The sequence below is a fragment of the Westerdykella ornata genome (assembly GCF_010094085.1).
Source record: "Westerdykella ornata strain CBS 379.55 unplaced genomic scaffold EI97scaffold_2, whole genome shotgun sequence".
In the NCBI taxonomy this organism is placed as follows: Eukaryota; Fungi; Ascomycota; class Dothideomycetes; order Pleosporales; family Sporormiaceae; genus Westerdykella; species Westerdykella ornata.
The window spans coordinates 828572-848931 of record NW_022986852.1 but is presented as its reverse complement, the minus strand read 5'-3'; the positions used below and the strand labels follow the sequence as shown (position 1 = coordinate 848931).

The 20360-nt window shown below is 54.6% G+C and overlaps 4 protein-coding genes across 4 annotated transcripts; 1 reads left to right on the top strand and 3 right to left on the bottom strand.

The window, feature by feature from the left end:
- Positions 1-125: 125 nt before the first annotated feature.
- Positions 126-2700, bottom strand: EI97DRAFT_464179 (uncharacterized protein; the record flags this gene model as incomplete). The annotated part of the gene is made up of 9 exons (XM_033801405.1): positions 126-951; positions 999-1099; positions 1149-1197; positions 1279-1369; positions 1419-1484; positions 1531-1728; positions 1814-2500; positions 2551-2579; positions 2633-2700. 9 exons carry the CDS (start codon positions 2698-2700, stop codon positions 369-371), a joined length of 1872 nt encoding a protein of 623 aa, XP_033657704.1. The 3' UTR covers positions 126-368.
- Positions 2701-4576: 1876 nt separating this feature from the next.
- EI97DRAFT_369971 (ARM repeat-containing protein) lies at positions 4577-6472 on the bottom strand (the record flags this gene model as incomplete). Its single annotated transcript, XM_033795212.1, has 2 exons — positions 4577-5036; positions 5091-6472. 2 exons carry the CDS (start codon positions 6470-6472, stop codon positions 4577-4579), a joined length of 1842 nt encoding a protein of 613 aa, XP_033657703.1.
- A 7165-nt stretch (positions 6473-13637) lies between these two features.
- On the top strand, positions 13638-14862 carry EI97DRAFT_439226 (uncharacterized protein; the record flags this gene model as incomplete). Its single annotated transcript, XM_033799548.1, has 2 exons — positions 13638-13839; positions 14555-14862. 2 exons carry the CDS (start codon positions 13638-13640, stop codon positions 14860-14862), a joined length of 510 nt encoding a protein of 169 aa, XP_033657702.1.
- Positions 14863-17385: 2523 nt separating this feature from the next.
- EI97DRAFT_439225 (uncharacterized protein) lies at positions 17386-19231 on the bottom strand (the record flags this gene model as incomplete). The annotated part of the gene is made up of 4 exons (XM_033799547.1): positions 17386-17741; positions 17789-18429; positions 18487-18624; positions 18681-19231. The coding sequence occupies 4 exons, from the start codon at positions 19229-19231 to the stop codon at positions 17386-17388; spliced, it is 1686 nt and encodes a 561-aa protein (XP_033657701.1).
- Between the last annotated feature and the right edge of the window lie 1129 nt (positions 19232-20360).

The window sequence follows — 20360 nt, the reverse complement described above, 5'->3', positions numbered from 1 at the left end:
CGGTAGACATCACCCGCCAAGCCTGTGTCAACGCACGGGCCTCAATGTTCACCGCTTTCCCAAACAGGATGACCATCAAGAGGTGGGCCGCTCGACGAACGTCATGCAGATTGCTTGGAATTGATGGATGCGGATACGCCTTCGGTGACTGCATTTGAACCAGAGCGCGGTCAAGGAAGGCGAGGTCTCAACGACGACATTTACATTTACAAGACTCCGCTCATACGCATATCATAATTATAAGGGAGTTTGCGACCACTCGCGAATAGCCAATTCCCATTAGAAACACTGCAGGGCACGGCCGTGGAGCACCATTCCACTTACTGACGAGGGCGACTCTGACCGGGAACCCAATCGAGTGACCGCCCTCACCCATTGATCACCCCCTGAGCAACATTTCCGACAAAGCCCGCGGCCTCGGAGAAGAAGATGCCCTTCAAGATGGTTTCCCCCTCCTCCACCGCCCACATACCAGCCTTTACCAGCTTCTCCTTCCATCTTTGGCGTTCCGCCTGGGAGAGCTCCTGCCAGCGTTTGGCTTTGGTATGTTTCTTCACTATATCTTCTTCCTCACCCTCGTGAACTTCAGTGCTCAGCGACGAGTCCGCCTCTGGGTCATGGTGGATGATCAGAGCTCTCTTCTGCGCCTGTTCCTCCTTGTCCTTCTGATCCCGACTGAGCATGTCGCGTATGCGCTGTGACGTCTTAGCCACAGGGGCCGTCGCGTGATCCAGGTGGGTTTGTGCTCGACGAGCGTCTTCCATCAGGACACCCGGGGCTTTGGCGCCGCTAGCCGCGTTCTGCAGTGATGCAGGAATGATTCCTTTTGTCAAGTTGCCCTCCGGATCGAAAAGCGACTGCACCATGAGGGCCAGCATTAGCGCTATAAAAGCACATGCGGCATATATGGCAGTGTTGTAGAGTCTGCGGTTCATGGATGAGAGAAGAACACTGGCCAATCAGTTGGCGTTCTCGTGGATAGGGCGCGTGTTACTCACTTGCGTTCATTGGAATGCCTAAGCTCGAAAGTGTCCACGGATATTGACCCTGAAAGCGACGTGGATGCCAGGCGGATGAGTCTCGGCTTGCCATTCTTCGTCTAGTACACCATCAGCCGCCCGCACATGGCGACGCCCGACAACACCTACCTGTGCAGCCTCAGCAGGACTAAACGGCGACCAGACGACTTTGGTCATCCTGTCGCAGGTTAGCATCAAGATGGTGGCCATAAGTAGAAGGAGAGTCCGAGTGTCTTGGAGCGTATACAAAAGTACTTACTGCACGTCGTGAACGTCATGATAGACAGCATACCGCGCCAGGCCGTGCAGAGAGCTACCGTCATAGTCAATAGTATAAATATGAAGCGAGACTATTCACACTCAGCAACCACAGATCCCAGATTGGGTAGCTCTGCTCACCGTCTTGCGTAGCGACTGCTATGACGGACTGAAAAGCTCCGTTCTTATTGGAATCCAGTTTCACAACTGCGACTGTCAGTTATGCTCCCCCGAAGAAACGTGTCCATCCCACCATCCATATCAACGGCCTGCTTTGCCCCTTTACCCAAGCTTTTTCGCATAATGATTGACCCCATGCCGTCTTCCGAGTATAGTCTCAGAACACGAAGCTCCACGCCCGTCCGGTTGGGCTGGTTGACGAGCAAAAGGAGATGCGATGGTGAGAGCCAGCGTAAAGCTCGTAGCTTCGGCCTGGCCTTCTTTCCCAGAACTGAATGCACAATTATTAGCAACCATACTCACAGCGTTGCATGATATGGATTCCCTTGTATATTGGACTGAAGGTGACGCATTACCATCTGGAAGGGGAGCTTCATAGCGCTTTGCCGGCGGCTCCAGCTTCTTCTCCGCATTCTTCTTATCAAAGTCGTACGCGAACCGTTGTACGTAAACCGCGGAGTCCAAGCAGTATGCAATTTGGAATTGACCATCTTCTGCAACGGTGATGTCCACATCATTAGCCTCCCTATCCCTCAGACTCACTCGCTGTATTATATCGGATGTCGCAGGCTTCGTGGACACGGCGGCAAAGATGAGAAGTTCGTTTTCTTCCCCTTGCAGTGATGAGGCGACAACTCCTATCCTCTTTCCCCCGGACTTGCTCGCGGGTGGTGATAGCCTAACCAATCTTTGATAGCCTTCTCTTCTCGCATTTTCGGAGGAAGGGGTCAAGAGCCGTGCTTTACTGAGGTACTCAATCTTTCCTTCTTGCTCCTCATCCACCTTGCCTGGCTTCCTCCGCGGATATACCAGTTCGTAGGCGCGGAAATGCGAGTTTTGCCCCTTCAATCGCTCCTCTTCCGACGAGTTGATACCGGCATAGACAATGCAACCTTCCTTCGTGGACACCGATGCGAGGCTAGTGACCGAGTCCTCATCTCGTGATAGGTCCGCTCTTGCGAATGGTTCGAGGGTTGGCGCACGTGAGGAAGTGTCAAACGCACAGATAGCGTTGGGAACGCCGCTTCTCCCTGCTCCACCGCCTAGTTATGTGTCAATCGACGGTTCCGGAGTTGGGGGTTTCCGCATTCACCTCCGCCTACGACAAGAATCGAGGGATTGCTGAGAGACCATCAGCTCTCGTCCTATCTCCAAAGCTTGAGCAACAGACGTACTTGTGTGCGAATGTTGCAACAAAGACCGGGAATTTAACATTCGCTTTGCTGACCGACGGTGGTCCCATTATGCAGTATTCGTTTGAGCTCTTGCGCAGGCTACCGGTAAGCTACTGAAGCTGGGGAGTCTTCGAATGATTGATGTGACGGAAGAGATGAGGGTCGATTCGGGAAGAAATAGGGTATAATCATAGGAGTCACGACAGATATGTAGGAGGAAGCAAGAAATTGTTGTCACCCCCCGAGGAAACACGTTGCGCATGAGTTGAGGTCGGCCAGCGTCATAAGGCTGGAGCTTGGATCAAGCGAGGCGCAGACTAAGCTGTTTGTGGTAGATAGGAGGTGTTATCGATAAGGGGCACAGAACCTGCAATGGAATATTTTGACAGAGCTGTTGCATGAGTCCCAGTTAGACAGCTGGATGTCGAAGATCCGTTTTTTGAAGGAGGCACATGATATATTCCATCGTCAATTGAGCGAAGAGCATATTCGGATGTTCACGCTAGATGGCAAGGAATGAGCATTGACAAAATCCACCAAAGAATAATAATAATGTACACACCATCTACCTATTTGATCATCACTTTTCCTTCCGCACACCTTTATTCGCAGTGCCCTGGTCAAATCCGCCACCTTGTCACGGCCCTCTAATCTACGTCTTCCCAATCATCCTCCTGGGCCCTCCTCGATCCCCCTCCACCGTCTCCCCGACTCCCTTCCATTCCGGGACCGTGTCTCCGGCGCCGTCCGCTGCGAGCGGACTTATATAACGTTTGCAATCTTTCAGGAGCGTGTGGCTAGAAGGGCTGGGGTCCACAGTTCGACTGGTCAAATGGAGTCGAATCGGTAAGAGTTGGACCGCTATCTAGACTTCGCATAAATGATCAGTCGACCAACTGCAGTCACGCACGACGGTACACAGCACGACGAGCACACCAAATACGGTGGCGCACGCACACACACACACACACACACCCCCCCCCCCCCCCCCCCCTGCATAACAGAACATCTCGATGCCAAAACTATAACAAAGAACAGGAGTAATCTAGCAAGCACCGGCCCCTCCACCAATCTCACTCCACCTCATACCCCCAAGCCACACAAGTATACCAATCGTGGTGAACTGAAGGGCAGGCCTTACACATATAACGTCTCATGATGCCGACTGATCACATCATCACAGTGAAAAGGAGCGAAAGAGAGAAACTGTCAGTGAATAAGAACTCTGATGAAGAGAACCCGGAAAAAGCTCTAAATATGTGCGTTCCCCCTTAGGATATGAACACATGTACTGTGTTAAAAGTGGAAAAGCATGTAGAGAAGTGGTAATTTACCTCCATTGCCTAACCGCACCCTCAATAAAATCGCGGCTGCTAGCGGTTGGAAGGTAGCTCAGAGAGAGCTTTCCACATCGAAGAAACGAAGGAGACAGAGAGGCATCGCAAAATTACACCCAACCCTATGACGTGACTCCATAACGCCATGCGTGAGTCCATACTGCCAGAAAGCGAAGACCTGCCGGCATGGTCAGATGAAGAGTCTCCTGCTCCCACCCTTCATCCCAGCGACCATACAACAAAACAAAACTTTTGCCAGCCCGGTCTTGAAAGACAAGATGTCGAATGTGAACCCGCCAAAATGCAGCGCAATGCGTTTAGAATGCCGTCTATGCAACTCAGGGACTAGATTACCGAGGGAGGCGGACAAGGATAAGGGAGGTAGTCGGCACCGCTCAGGTGGTCGCGATATGAGTGATGGAATCGATCACTCCGAGGGCTTTGCTTCCGTTGTGTCATTGACAGGAGCGGCCCGTTGCACGGGTGGCGACGAGGCCGTTGACGGAGGCGAGCCCACTTCTAGTGTCCCTTCGTTCTCAAGAGCGGCAAGTGCACTACATCGATGTTAGCCTTTCTATCCGGTTGACATGTAAGGGCTGGATTTTGCTTACCTGAACGAGTTCACATGTGTTGTTGACTCTTTCTCCTTCTGAGGTGGCGTGGCAGTCCTGGAGGAAGCGCCAGACTCGTCTCCACGGCCCATGAGGCCACCAGGTCCGAGGCCACGGCGGCTGCTGCTCCGGCTGCCCAGCATAGACGGTCCGAGCTGTCCAGAGGAGTTTACGTTGCGACCTGATGCACCCTTGGATAGCTTGCGGAGGTCATCTATCTGGATCTGGCTGCTGCGATAATCCTGGGGTGGCATCATGCCACCACCAGAGAACGAGCGAGCATCACCGCGTCCAAGGGGTGGACGAGGACCGCCACGCTGATTGCTTCGGGCTCGCTCCATCTCTGCAGCCTGACGTGCAGCAGCTTCTTCCTCGTGGATCTGCGCGATGGTCTTGGGTCCCTTGTTGGCATCCTTCGACACCCAGTTCGCTTTCCGAAGGTCGACTACATCCAGACTGTGGGGACAGTGTTAGTGACATGTCTGTACGAGAACGTTGGCAAAATCTTACAGCATAAACTTCAGCCTGCTAGGCAGACCCTCCATATTCATGATCTTCTCAATGCGCTCGAAATAGACCGATAGCATCTTAGGGCCAGCCTCTTCCTGTTGCATAGTGCTGCCAACGGTGCGCAGTAGTTTGACCAACGATTCAATAGCTGACTCGTCAGGAAGTCCTTCAAAATCGAGAAGTTTGAGTACGCATTCGTGCATGATTCGAAGTGTCAACATCTTGAGCTTGTAGAGCTCGCCAATAAACTGGATGAGACCAAGTCCCCTGCGTTTGGCAGCGGCAGCGACGTAGTACTCATCAGAAAGCAAAGCGGCCTCTGTTGATTGACCTTCAGGTTTCTGGGGTAGATTGACCTCCCAGCCGCGTTCAAACTCTTCTTGGCATCGGTTGAGCAGATACTTGCGGAAGAGAGCTCCTCCTACGACTGGATCGCCCTTCTTATCCCTCACCGTCTCATCCTTGATCTCAGGGCTCATTGTGCGCAGCATATGCTCGGCGAACCTTGCGTACATTCCTGCCCAATGTGCCTCGTCACAGGCTTTCTCGAAAGTTAGCTGAATAACCTGTCGCAGAGTCCTGCCGTCATTCTCATCCTTGGATTGTGCTGCAATAGACTGGATTTGGTCCGCGATCTTGTTGAAATTCTCGGGCGTCATCTTGTTCAAAGCGGCCTTAACCTTCCGCTGTACCATATCGGGAGGCATATGGCCTGAGGGTGGAACGGCATTGGCGTTAGCCGATGTAAGGCTCTGGGGCTTCCAGCCTGTCTGCGAACGTTCCAGCTTCAGCGCTTCGGGGGCTAGGTTCGCTGTCAGAGGCATGGCCTTAGCCAACTGCTCTTCCTCTTTCTTGCTGGGGCCCTTATCACCGCGACGGCTTCCACGTCCCCGAGAACTGCCCACACGCGGAGAGCTGGGAGCTTGAGCCATGTTCGTGAAAGAACCGCTTCGGGCCATAGGGAAGGATCCTGATCTGTTTGGGTTGATCAAAGGTGCCAACGGGTTAGCCATATTCGATCGACCAGGCTGTGTCGCCGGTTGATAGCGCACTTCACCAGGAAGAGTGCGACCACCACCGACAATGAAGTTGCCCATCGGCGGAACGCCGGGTTTGGAGGGTTGGCGGGGGCCAATCGGGTGTGGTCGCGATGGTGGACGCGCTTCAGCAGAATCGCCCACAAGCTCCTTGAGCTTCTGTTCCCAGTCAGGGGATGGTTTCTCTTTGAAAACTTCCTGGAATTGCAGCAAAAAGTCCTTGTCGTACTGTTTGCCCTTCTTGGAGCCCATATTGAGTGCTGGATTCGGCGACTTGATACCATCAGGGTATGTGACGAGTTCATCGCGGACCTGCAAGAATCGCGCAGACTTCAGACTCTGCATTGCGGCCGAAGGCTGAGGGGGTTCCACATTCTTCGTGGTTTCCAGCCGAAGGTTAGCTGGACGAGGTCTACCGGTGCTTGGTGCCTTAGTCTGTGCGGTTGCTGTGGCAGTCGCTGCAGCATCTGCTGGTGCCGCTGTCTCCACAGGAGCACTGTCAGTAGAGCTGGAGTGAGGGCCAAATGGATTCTTCTTCAAAGAAGCAAACAGAGCCAAGCTCTCGGCATCCCGTTCACCTTTGGCGCGCTTCTCCTCCAACTCTTCGGCAAGGCGTTCCTGTTCGCGTAGACGTTCATCTTCACGGGCCTTCTCCTCCGCTTCTCTCGCCTTCTTAGCCTCTTCCTCGGCTTTCCTCTTCTCCGCGTACTGTCGCTCCCGTTCCTCTTCCTCTCGCTCCAATGCCTCCATCTCAGCGATCATCCTCTCTTCTTCTTCTTCCCGAAGGCGCCGCTCCTCTTCTTCCTTCTCCTTGGCGGCCTTGTCAGCGGCCTCCTTAGCCGCCTTATCCGCCTCTTCTTGAGCTGCTTTCTCCTTGGCTTCAGCTTCCGCCTTCTTCTCTTCCTCGGCCTTCCTCTCTTCCTCAGCTTTCCTCTCTTCTTCAGCTTTCTTCTCGTCTTCAGCCTTCTTCTCTGCATCGGCTTGTCCCTCCTTGCCAGCAATCTGAGATTGGACTTGCTTCATGAACTCCTCGCGTTTCTCCTCTGCCGACTTGCCTCCAGCAGGAGTACTCTCCGCTCGGCTGTGCGACGACCCAGCTGCACTAGGCACCCGAGGCGGCGGGGTTGGACCAGGAGTAGAGACGATGGCAGGAGAGCGGGGTGGGGCCGGAGGAGCAGGCGACGAGGACGGTTGGTCGAACGTGACAACTTCATTAGTGTCAGGTCTCTTGATGACGATGGGGGTGCTCTTCTTCTTAGGCGGGACGAAGTTGTGGCTGTGGGGTCCGGGGCTCGCATTCATGCTGGGCGTGGGAGTGTGGGAGACCTGGTTCACGTTCGTCATCGCAGGAGTAGAGGGCTGTGGAGCGGCCGAAGGTGGTCTTTCTGACGCCTGCGAAGGCGATCGGGACATGGCCATGCCTCCAGCATGTTGGGGTGGCACGAAGGCCGGCATCCCGTAAGCGCCTTGGACAGGGTGAGGGAAGGCCGGATTCCTCGAAGGGCTACCCGGGACTGGGAAGTTGTGCCCTCCATAACCCGGTTGAGCATAATACTGCGCGTAATGGTCCATGGGGGCAGGCACGTATCCGTAGCCCTGTTTATCAATTTCCGTCAGATATTGTTCGTAACCACTTACACTGGGAGACGAAGAGCGCGAAGGAGAATGGTTGGACTGAAAAGAAATCTGCTGGAGAAAGGCATTCCTCTCGTCAAGGGGCAGGTGCCACTTTGGTGAACCTGCCGCCGCTTTGTGAAGAATGGCGGTAGAAGAGACGAAGGGAGAGACTTTCGCAGAATCCGAGAGAGACGGTGAATTATCGGACACGAGAGTGAAACAATGTACTTGAGAGCTAAGAGAGTGTATACGAACTGGCTGCGGAGGATATTGGGGATAGAACGGCATGGGTTGGCCGTTGGCGAGATGGGACTGCGGTTGCATCGTGGCCGCTGCCATGGCGGGGCTTCGATTCGGTTGATAGGGAGAGTTCGGGTGGTAAGTCCTGTTCTGGGGTGCAAAAGCCGGTGCCATTGCGGGTCCTGGCCGGCCACCTTGATATGGGACTGTACGCGCCATGGATGGGGACTGACCCGGATGGGCGTGTTGCGGATGGAAACCAGGTTGGAAGTTGCTGCGTCCTCCGCGGCCGCCACCATTTGGCTGGAACCCTCCGCGATTCTGATTAAAGGGTGGTGGGTTGCCCATTTCGCCGTGGGACTCGCGACGATAATGTTGACCCTGAGGTGGCAGTGCATTCGATTGCGCAGGCATCATGGGGCGATTCTGCTTGCATGTCAATATAACTTGCATAACGAAAAGGCGGGGTAGGGCAATACATACGTTCTGCTCTGGGGTTTCACCGGCACCAAACGCAATGTCTGGGCGGCCAACACCACGCAAGTTGTTCGGCTTTCCACCACTGTATTGAGGAATTGGCGACGGGGAGTGTGCCGGGCTCGCAATGCGCGGATTGTGTGCCTGAGGATTCAAACCGGGACCTTGGGGTTGGTGAGGTACAGCGTGAGTGGTCGCAGGCGAGCCGGCCATGGCGCCGAACTGAATTCCGGAGGGCGGGCGGCTGGCAGCTGTACCGCTGTTGGCAACATAGCCACTCGGACCGGTTGCGGGAATGGTCACAGAGGATTTGCGATTGTGGTCCCCCGTTGAGGCGAAAGCACTGCTATTCGCGATGGTGGGAGCCATGGCGGGCACGGCAGGCTGGACTGGGTTCTTGCCGTTCATGGGAGATACGGACGCGCTTTTCCCATGCTGTGCGTTCTGAGATGCTCCCACTGCCACGGGCGGCGTTCCGCTGGACGCGATGGGAGGGGACGAAGCCTTCTTGGTCGCGTTGGCGTACGAGCGGGCAGTGGGTTGAGTCGAACCAGCGGCCACGTTGGCGGACGACCCAGCAGTGGGAACGGGCGCAGCGGTAGCGTTCTGGGAATCGGCAATGGGTGGGTTCTGCTCGGATGGGATGGGAGCACTCATTAGAAAGTTGGGGTGGGCGAGGTAGGCGGTGGGCGATTTTGTGGGGTTGCTTAGTGCGTGCGTTTGCGGGTCGCGAGGTTGCCTTGAGCGCGGCTGCTCGGTGTCAAGCGGCGACTGCAAGGACGGTCGAGGATTCGAAGTTCGGAGTTTCGAGATGAGGAGGCTGCAGCAGAGGAGCGCAGCTCGCGGACGACGGGAGTTGGGGGATGGGGGGATGCAAGAGAAAAAAAATTCTCGTGCTCTCCAGGGAAAAAGGACAACGGCAGGCGGCCGCAACGGCGCCTTGCACGCGGGGAAGGGGTGGGGCGTGGGGAGGAGCCCAATAAGGGATTTCGACAGAGGGGACCCTGCGAAATCAGCAAACGGCCTTGTGAAGAACACTGAGGCCGATGCGGATGGGGGGGATGAGGTTGGTGTCTTCGGTAGCGAAGAGGTGAGGTGAGGGTTGAGAAAGGCAGGCGAGTGCGGCGACAAAATGTGAGGAGCGGGTCTTGGCGGGCAGGGGGCCCGACGGAACGGAGCGCGACCATAACACGGGGCACACGTCAGGTTCATCGACTTCACATGACAGCGACAGCGACAGCGACAGCGACAAGGCCAGCACACACGAATCTTGTTTATTACTGTTCCCTTTCTCACAAGTACGGGACTGTTGCGGCGAAACTCTTTTTTGCCGCTTGTTTGTCTATGGGGTCGACGAATTCCAGTAGCTGGAGGTGCGGAAGTGAGAAGAAGAAAACACCTGACAGCGTGGAAGGAAAACTGCCCAGGTGGACCCTATTCCATGCGGCCCAACATCCACAACCACGATGAGGTACTCGCACGTCCAGGACGGACGACAATGCATTGGAGCTCGTAACAACATCCTGCCTGTTGGGTTCCGTTTGCTTGATAGAAACACTTGCTCCTCTAAACAGTAAATGTTCTGACGGTGGCCCTAGACTCGCTGTTCAAGCAACAAAACGCTTTTGAAGCGAGAGGCAGACAAAGCGTGAGCGCCCGAGGTACTGTAGGACAAGGACATAAACCCGGCATCTATTGTTCCCCTCGCGCGGCCGCTGCTGCTGCATGGCATGATCAACTCTGCGCCTCAGCACACGTGGTGACCGTCAAGCAACGATGAGAAGAAACCGATGATTATCTATGATTAGTCTGACTCACTGGAGAATGTATGCATGATGACGGTACGCCGGGCCATTCATGGTTTCCCATCCTGCTCCGTCTTTGCAACCAATCAGCATCCCTTAGATCACGAGTTTGCCCCTATTCAAACCCGCTCAGCTCACTCTTTGAAGTTGGCAAGGGGCGGTGCAGGACTTCCACCAAACTCAGCCGACCCTAATGTTCCACGGACATGCATCATTTCAGGACTCGACGGTTGCCGCATTGCTGTGTTGATGCCGGAGTACATTTGTCTACCGAGAGTACTGTACTTGAACCTTGGAAGCCGTTGACAAAATCCAGGCACGTGATGTTCCGTCTATGGAGCACACCAACCAGCCCTACAAGAGGATACTTTCATCTTTCCAACTCTCGTTTCAGAAGAAGGATGATTGCGCAGCGAGAGATGAGCCCTAGCCAGAGCGCTGAAGAAGACCCTATTATGTACTTGGCATCCGTCAACACGCTGTTCCACCGAGCTTCCTTTCTTACCTCCTTGCAATATACCGCCTCACTCTGCCACTTTCACGTTACGCCATATGCCGTGTCGCCGTCACCATGAATCGCATTTGCGCAGGAACAGGAGCGTGTTGCAACCCACCCATGATGCCGCTCGCGCCGAATCTCTACCGCCTACCTTAGCGGGACATGCGAGAAGCCGACGGACGATGGCAGGATGCATGATGCGCCACCAGGCGCTGCGAGGCCGCTTGACCGTGTGGAGGAGTCTACTAGCCTTTGGGGAGCGGTTCTCAGCTGAGGGGATGATGGCGCTCCCTCAGCTCGACGATCTTGCTGAACCGAAACACATCTCACTCAGTGGAGCGCTAGGACAGTGTCCCGAGGCATGGCCTCCTGGAGACGATGGTGTCCGGTGCCCTAGCCGCTTTTGCTGCTCGAGGTCGTGTTCGACTGCGGTGACGTAGTGCAACACCTGTTTTTCGCACTGGTCTTCATCCAAACAGGAAATCAACTGCGATATCTTGGCAAACGACTTTATGGTATTAAGTGAGGAAAGAGATATTCCAGGTGAAGAGATGCACTCAATGCTCTCTCCCAAGCTGCTGCTGGTCGATTGACACCCGCCTCAAAGGGATAGTTGTCCTCACACCTGGCTCCTAACGGAGGAACTCCAGAATCAGGAGCCTTCGACGAGCATACTAGTTCCGCGCGAGTCACCACGCCACTGAAATGGTGTAACCTGGAAAACGCTCCACTCTCTAGAAGTTGACCAAATTTCTCTTGCTAACCCCCTAGTGTCTCTCCTTACAGCGTCCTGAGCACATTCAGATATCTCACGGTCAGCGGCGCAAGCAATTAACAATCCGATCAGGGAGCTCTTCCAGACCAGGAAGGCGATTTTTCAGCGATTACAAATCTCGCTTTCATCCTCAGCTTCCGTTATATTCTTATTCAGTGTGAAGGTTCTGTGAGGGTCGTCCCTTCCTGATGCTCTCATGTGGGGAGCGACTTACCGTCCTAAACATACCTAGGTAGGCACCCACCTGGGCACATTCTTCACGCCACATCACCGTATCCACTCCTTCTATCGCATCCTTTATGAGGTCATCAACGGCTCGGGCCGACTTCCTTTCGCTGTGCACATGCGGATGCATCTCACCCCGTTAAGTACACAACACCGGACTCTCAGAAGGGACGGATTGCCAGTGGCTATCCCGCGAGCAGAAGTCAAGACCATTTGCAGCGGTGGGAATATAGGGGAATCGTCCGTGAGTTCATCCGGATATCAGCATCGTGGGAACTTGTTGTTCTAACACACTGCCACAGGCGGACTTACACAGGGCTCCAAATGCGTACATGCCTGACGCAAGTATGCATATCACAATCACCAAATGCTAGGTAGTGACCGCAGCATTCTCTGGCTTTGCACACTGTATCGACGGAGTTACTATCGACCGCCGCGGTGCGGAAACCTACGCGCCAAACACTATGAACCATCAGAGCCATGACATCTGTGAAGCATGCACATCGTGCACACCTCCATTGGAACATCACTGCCTCACTTACCAAATCGTCTCAGGTTCACGAACCTTCGTGGTCTGGGCTAATACCACCCGAATAAGAGTACGGAGTTTGTGTTTTTGTCCGGAAGATTGATATCGACGGTCCTTACCTGTTGCACACGTAAGCATTATCATGTTGATGGCTGTCTCCCGCGAAGATATCCGAAAGCTCTGATTTGTTCACTTCCGAACATACACTGAAGTCTCATTAGTCTTTGCTTTCCTCGCAAGCATCTCACGAAGTCAGTAGTCCCTCTGATCCAGTCGATGCGTGCAACGATCTTCCAGAACCCCGGGACCATCGAGGAACACAAAGGAAGAGAGAGCTGGAGCATCAGTAGGGGAAGCACCACGTATCGAAGATTAATCACATAGGACTGTGAGGCTTGGTCCCAACTCCTACAAGCAGCCAAGCAGCAAACGTAGCTTGAGACGAATAGTGGCCTTCGGTATGGCGGTTCGTCCATCAGAAAGCAAAAGACATACTTTCTTCAAGGTGCGGATGCTCAATCCCATGGAGCGGCTATACAGCAATTGTGTTTTGATAGCGCAGATGCCGATGGAATACGAGGTCCCGCTACTGATTTCCATTATTGCGGCCTTCGGTGGTATGCTTAGCTCTACGAATTCTCGCGTTTCCTGCTGTCTACGGCCTTCGAAACAACCACAACAACCACCAAGGCCGAACGCATCTAGGCAGCCTACAAAAAGGATGTGTAACTACACTGCTGACCCAAGCCCAAGACCCAAACCGATCAGCCAGGAACGGTAGCGCTCGAGTCTGAGCACTGTTCGGATTATGCAACCCAACAAGCTGTAGGGAACTTCCTCCTTTAGCTTACTTCACGATACACTGCATGCCCCGAATGTGTCTGGAGGCACGTGACACACCATCCATCAGGGTCGAAGAGGAAAATACGTCTCCGTTCCAAAAGGAGAACAGGTCACATCCACTCCCGCCGATCAGTGGGGTCCTCCAATTGCAGATGAGTATTTGCCACGGAGGAAATATCGCATCACACAATGTCTCCGGACCCCCTGGGTGCTGCTCTCTTCCTTCTGCCACTATGTACACAGCACTGCCTACTTGTAGCTATTCGAGCATCCTAGCAATGTCCGATGGAGCTGGCGCTTCCACCTGTCTCACGATTGCCCATGTTCATTAGGAGGTACTGCGCCCACAAGCTAACTCTTACTCATCAGGAACTGCGCGCCGAACCCCTCATCTCACAGCCTGGGCACGCATGCAGGTTCACACGGACAGGATCCCCTACGGTTGGCCAACACAGTCATACCCACGGTCGGGCTGGAGTAGTTCAGCCGCAACTGCCAGCATGGATACTCGGTTGCTCGCAGTATTGAGTAAGGGTCTTATGCACTCCACAAGACGCTCCACGGATTATTACGCGAAGCCGGCCGCATTCAGCAAAGCTATCAGGCTCAGTATAGCGCAAGCTACGCTTGTGAATGCGAGTCAAACGAGTCACGAGATTACGAGGAAGCGTTCGCACCCGCCCGGTCGCAGACTGAGAAACGGTTAGTAGGCGGTATACTATTGTGGATGGACTAGCTCAAGCTCCACTCCAGACCTCAGATATAATGGACCCCCGAGCTATAACAACTAAGGAGAGCAACTTCGACACACCACACCGCTACAGCATCTCCTCTCCTTCTCACCCATTGGCAAGCTCCGAGGTTCCGACCCTGCGAAGCATCAGCTGACCTGTCTAACACTGAGCAACGCCAGGCCGCATCCCCGCACTTGTTCCCCAGCCAATTTTCTAGAAGCACTCCACACATTCTTCCGCCCGGCTTCTCGAAACGCACTGATCGCTCTTCGCCGTCTCCAATTCGCTCCTCCTCACAGTACGCGGCGCCCAGCCGCAATTAAGCCTAAGATCTACAAAAATCACCCGCGGCTCCATGTCCCTGCAAGCGTGCAGTAGCAGAGGCACCTTAATCTATCCTCCCTACCAGGGACGAGTCAATCTACGGGGTCCGGGGCTTGGGCATGCATCGTATCGCCCATCGCGCGGGAAATTCCATCAATCGATGCACCAAGCAATAACTCTAAAATGTGCCACAGCAGTATCGTGCAAAGCTTGGCCTTAGGCATAACTTTGCCCAACGAGCACGGCTGTGACCATACCCCGAACCTGCATCCTGCAAGCTGCAGCAAGCTGTAATAAGTGGGTCAGTAAACGGTAGGTCAGTCCACAGTTTCCACAGCCTCTCTACTACTGAACCCCAGCTGATCGAGCCGTCCAGCGATACAGAGGCAGCAACCAGCGCAGCCCAGCGTCATCCACACTGCCTTCATCTCCAGGCCGCCGGCCTCCAAGAAGTAACACGCCTCCGTCAGTTCAGACGAACCTCTCCATCCGCATCCCACATGCGGGCACACTTGGAACTCCTAGCAGCGCCTCTACTTCGATCCCTCCGGATGTACACACCCCCTCGGCGCAAAAGGCCCGGCCCTACCAATATACTGTTTTCCCCGCACCCCCCTTACACGGCCCTACCATACGGCCCATACCCTCTTCTCCTCCCTTCTCCTGAACCTTGATCCCAACCCTTACAGCTGCCTTAGCATATGCAGAGCAAGAGCGTGCCCCCGCGCAAGCCTGCGGCCAATCTCTGCCAACAGCACCTATACCCTGCCCTCCATCGGAATGCGGTTCCTGATCGCCCTGACCCCATGGAATCCAAGGCCCAACTACGACATGGGAGATCGCCGTCTGGGGAAAATACATTGTACCACGCACGAGTGATTGTGGAGAAGCCCACGTATAGATTAAAAAAACGCGACGCGGGTGCCGTGCGGCGTGGCAAGAGGCATGAGGTCATGTGGAGGCGATAGATGAAGAAGCCGGGGAACCTTGGGGACCGGATGGGGGAGATTGGATGATGGCGAATAAGGCCGACTCTGCATCAGCTCTGGTGTACCACAGAATGGGCGTCTCCGCTTCCATCATCCTTCTTTCCACCGATGCTTGATCCGGGTGTGCGAAAATGGGGAAATGACAGGACCGATGGGTGAATATTCGCAGAAACTTCCGCGCAGAGCGCAAGATTCAGTGTGACACAGGTAGATGCAACGCGGGCAAGGACAGGCCGTCTTCCCTTTCCAACCTTTGTCGCTCTATTTTGAGTCGATCCAGGCGGTTGCAAGCGGCTGGCGAAGCAGTCTGGAAATCCTGCACATGGCGGCTGGAAGCAGCTGGTTGCAGAAGACTATACTTGTAGATCAGGCTATCACCTCGACGGGACCCCTTCCAGTCTTCCTCGTGACACCCCGCATCATGATGATCCATCTGCCAGGAACAGCAGAGCGCTCATTCGACGACTGAGTCTCTGGGGGTCCACGTCGGGTGGTTTCGAGAATTTTCCTTGCTTTGCCTGATGTGTACGGAGTGCATGTCGATGCGATAGCGCCGATGCAAGAGCTAGCTAGGGGAGGGAAGGGAGCGATGCGATAGAGGGAACCGTTGAGGGGATGGGGAAAAAAAGGACCCTGCCTGAGTAGTGCTCCTCCTCAACTCTTCTTGTCTAGGCACGAAGCTTGCCGCCGTTGGCATAGCCGTCTCGGCTGGGTGTTTCGATCCTCCGCTGTGTTTGGCACGGGATTCGACGCCCAGGAATGCTCAACGACAACGCATCGCAGGTCCCTGGCTTGACGCCCTTTTCCCTTCCAACAAACCTCAGACCGTTTTTACAAACATCCATCCAATCTTGTTGACTCTCCTATCACGTCCGCCTCAACCCACACACTGCTCGCCCAGTTGACGTTCCTCGGTGGGAAATTGTCTCCAACTTCCAAGTTTCCACTCCCCGTAGTCTGGCTCTTCATCCACAACCCTCATCCCCCTTCCTCATAATTACTCATTATTCCTACAACTCCAAGCCCCCTAGTGTGTGTGTACCTGCTTTTTCCTTCCTTCCCGTCTGCGACAAGAAAATCATGGTCGGTCGTCCTAGTGCCGCCTGAGACGTGGGTTTCGCTTACCCGCTTGTACCGGATATACTTTCCACGGCTAGCAAAGCTAGGTAGTCTACTCCGTACATACATAGTCTAAAGCACCCCGGAGCCGCTTCCCGGAAGCTAGTCTCGTCTCGTCGTTGGGGAGGGCGATCATCGTCCATTCTCCGACGTCGCATTTTACCATCGGGAAATATTGTTAGTCAGACTATGGAAGGGAGGGGAAGGGGAGGGGATGGAGAGCCCTCAGCCCTGACCCTAGGCCTGCTGGGGGTGGTCTGAGGACAGTCAACTACCCGTCCAGTTCGAGTGTGAAGGAGTGAGTGAGCAAGTGGTGGGCATCACAAGAGGCAGAACCATGTAGACTGGGAAACTTGTGTAGTAGTAGTACTTGACGGAGTTGAGAGTGAGTGAGCGAGAGAGCATCCACAAACTCTCACGTTGCCTGACCCGATTTCATTATCTCGTATATGTGTTTTGTCCAAGAACGTTGAAACTTTCTACCAGCGAAGGGGATTTTTGTACGTTTGTTTTGCGCGTCGTTTTGTTGTTGGGAGAGGTGGTATCGTAAATAGAATGAAAATTGGACATGTCCAAATCAGAGAAATGAATAAAACGATCCAACATCCAGCGGTCCAAAGCCCCAAGATATACACATTTGCATACAGACGGACAGAGGGGGACGTTGAACCTGAAAAACGTACATACAAGAAGGGTATACCAACCATACCAGCGGCGCGTCGCTATTAACAAAGACGCGAAAGTTAATAGTCGGACGAAGGGGAAAGGAGAAGCAGGATATCCCGTATCCGACAACATGGCGAAGTTTCTATCCCAATGGAAACCTCGGGCCAAACTGAAGAAGCCCACCGAGGGGATCCGTAAGTAACGCTCAACGCCCGAAGAAAAGTAACATGTATAGTCGCAAGGACGGCAGCGCAAGCTAAACCGTACTGATTCGTAGAGCCAGCCCATCAATGTTCGTAATATTCATCTTTGAAACCTGCCACTCCAACCGGGCCAGAATCTCCCGCAAGAACTCCAATCGCTGCAATCTACCGAACGCCTCGAAACAAAGTGAAGGTGAAGAGGGTGCCTTGCCGTCAATATGACTGCGATATCTGGTCGTTCGATTCGTCATTGTCGTGGTTGGAGTTATCCAGGACTTCACCAAGCACGGTGCCCACGCCGGGGTACTGCTCGCCTTGGCCCGAGTCATTCCGAAGGTACGAATTCTGGAACGACGTGATGTGGTGTGGCGCGCTCAGTTGGGGCATGGCGTAGCTCTGGGGAGTAACTAGAGGAGAACTGGAGTAGGTGGGGAAAGTAGCCGTCTGCGGAGTGGTTGCGGTCCGACTCGGAGTGTAGTGGGTGCTGAGCTCAATCCGCCTGGGTACGCTGCTGGAGAAGGAACGCATTCGGGACGCACTAGAGGCTTGGAACCCGGGAACAGGAGAGTCTATCACCATTAGCTGAGTCGAGCGGATCGCTCTCGTCGCAACTTACATGAATATCCGATACCATACGGCATCATTGAGGTCGAGTACGACCGTGAAGCTTGATCGCCGTTATGGCTGGAGGCATCGGCCGGCCCATTCAGACCGTGTTCACTTCCGTTCGAGTAGCTCATGCTCGCTCGCAGCGGCGAGTTCAGCGAATCTGCGCGGCTGCGGGCAATACGATCGGCGTGGATCGACAAACGAGGGATGCTGTGATGGGCAGCGTATGCGGGCGGCCCGCTCATCGACATCGAGGAGAAAGGGTTCGAGGTCCTGGGACTACCTTCCAAAGGCGCAGAAGGGAAGCCAAAAGGGGAGTCTCCATGTTGGGACACTGGGGACAGGGTATCGGTTGCTGACTGAGGAGGAGTGAAGGTGAAACCACCAAAGGCTGGGCTTATTCCCGTGGGAGAGACGTGGGAGTCGATCGGTCCGCGACGAAGGGTGTCGATGCTAAGAGGTCGCATCATATTGCCCTCCGGAAATCCCGGATGGTATGATCCAGGTGATGTGAGGGGAGTCCCGATCCCGTGGGTGTTGCCGAATGGAGAGTGCAGAGCCGAAGCCATATCAAAGTCCTCGGGAAGAGCCCTTGATCGCATCATGCGCTCACGATCGTCGCTGGTGAGGCGCTTGAGTTTAGCACGCCTGGATGAGGTCAGCCTCGATGAGCCTACTAAGCAGATGTGTCAAACAACTACTGACCTGTTCTGGAACCAAACCTGCACTTGTCTGGGGCTCAGGCCGGGAATCTCGCGAGCCAGGCGCTCCCGATGAGCGGCATCGGGATGGGCTTGTCGAGCAAATTCGCTCATTAGGAACCGCGTTTGGTTGTGAGTGAGTCTAGCAAATATGAGTAGGCGGCTCCAGCATGTATTGCCTTCTTGATTAATACCTACCGGAACCTCTTCATCTTGCGCTTCTGTGCTCGTAGTTCTGCGGCCGACATTGGCGGCTTCTCTTCGTCCTTGCTTTGATCCTCGCCGCACTCTTGGTTCTCTTCAACGACGATCTCATCACCCTGTGGCTCATTCTTGTCTCCGTTGGTTGCGTCATGAGGGGACGGTGGGGTCAGCCTCGAGACAGGGCTGGCAGGGGCGGATCCGCCAAAGGTCACAGTTGGCATCTCGCTCGAGTCGATATCGTCGATGTTGCTGATGCTGATGCGATCTCTCGCAGGCGAACCTGAGCCACTGGATAGTTGGGTCTTGGTGTCGAGCGTGTAGGGAAAACTCTTGGCCGTTCGGATCATTGGGCGTTTCAGGTCGAAGTTGTGGCCGTTCATGTCAGCCTGAAGCAAAGCCATGTCGCCCTCCGAGTGAGCGGTGTTCGGATCCAGAGTTTTCAGATCCGAGGCTTGCCACTCGTTCTCAGCGGGAGTCGTGCTGTACGCAGACATACGCGGGGAGCTGGGCGGCGAAAGCGGGATGAACAGGTTTCCGTCCACCATTGGCAACTTCAAGGATGAGGCTGTGAGAAGTATTGTAGGATGGGCTTGCAGCTAGCCCCGTTCTCCACCTAGCTGGTGGGTTAGCAATGCTAGAGAAAGATGATGTTGTAGCAGTGCCTACCAGCAATATGTTGTTCGCACTTGGAACGAGAGAGCTTTGTTCAGATGCTCCTGGAACGAAACAAACAAATCCAAAGGTCACCTTCTGCGGACACTTGCACTGACTACCGGGAGGCGAAGTAGAGGGGAAGGGTCCGATTCAGCTCGCGATAAACAAGCCTGAACGGTTTCCAAACCCGATGCGGGGTTGAACGCGGCTGGTCAGCGAAGAGGGCAGGTGGCGGTGGCGGGATAGTCTTAAGAGTGCTCGAGGAGGATGGAAGACTCAACGCGTCAAGGCCGCAGGACTGTTTGGGCAAGCACAGATCTGAGGGGCAGTGTCGGAGAGGGTCGGGTTTCTGAGATGCGAGACCAAGGCTGAATGGCTGATGTCGCACCCACAGGAATGGGGCGCGGAGTTCTGGTGCAACGCTTGCTCGAAATAGCAGCTGGTGAGGGAGGGTGATACCGTGGACCAAATAAAGAATGACGGTGACCGAGCGATGGTGACGGACAGTGAGGTGAGCAGAGGGCTAACTCCAACCGTCTGAATTCTCGTCTTGGACGACGATAGCCAGGTCTTTGTACGGAGGCTCAGGAACACCACGGAGGCTATATCAGCGACAGCGGCAGGGGAGCGAGGGACAGATCATTCAGACAAGAAAGGCTTGACGGCACTTTACTGTCGACGATCCGGATAAATCGACGTCAAGGGACGTTCCAAAGGCTGGGGTCAGGCCACTGCCAGGGCACCCGTCCCTCTTAGGAAACATGATATTCTTCGAGGATCTGGAAGCAGCTTGTTACACGGCGAGAAGCGTGACTGCCCTCGAGGGCTGGCGGGCGGGCTAAGGTTAGGAGGAAACTCACAGGGGTGCGGTACCTCGGGACGTGACCCTTCAAGGCGAAGGGTAAAACGGGCGAGCACGGGCGAATGAGATTCGGCTGGCTCGAGGTGTGCTGGGCTGCAGCCAGGGTGGGTTCTGAAAGAAGCATGGAGTGGTGGGTGGGTGAAGATGGAGGACCGCAC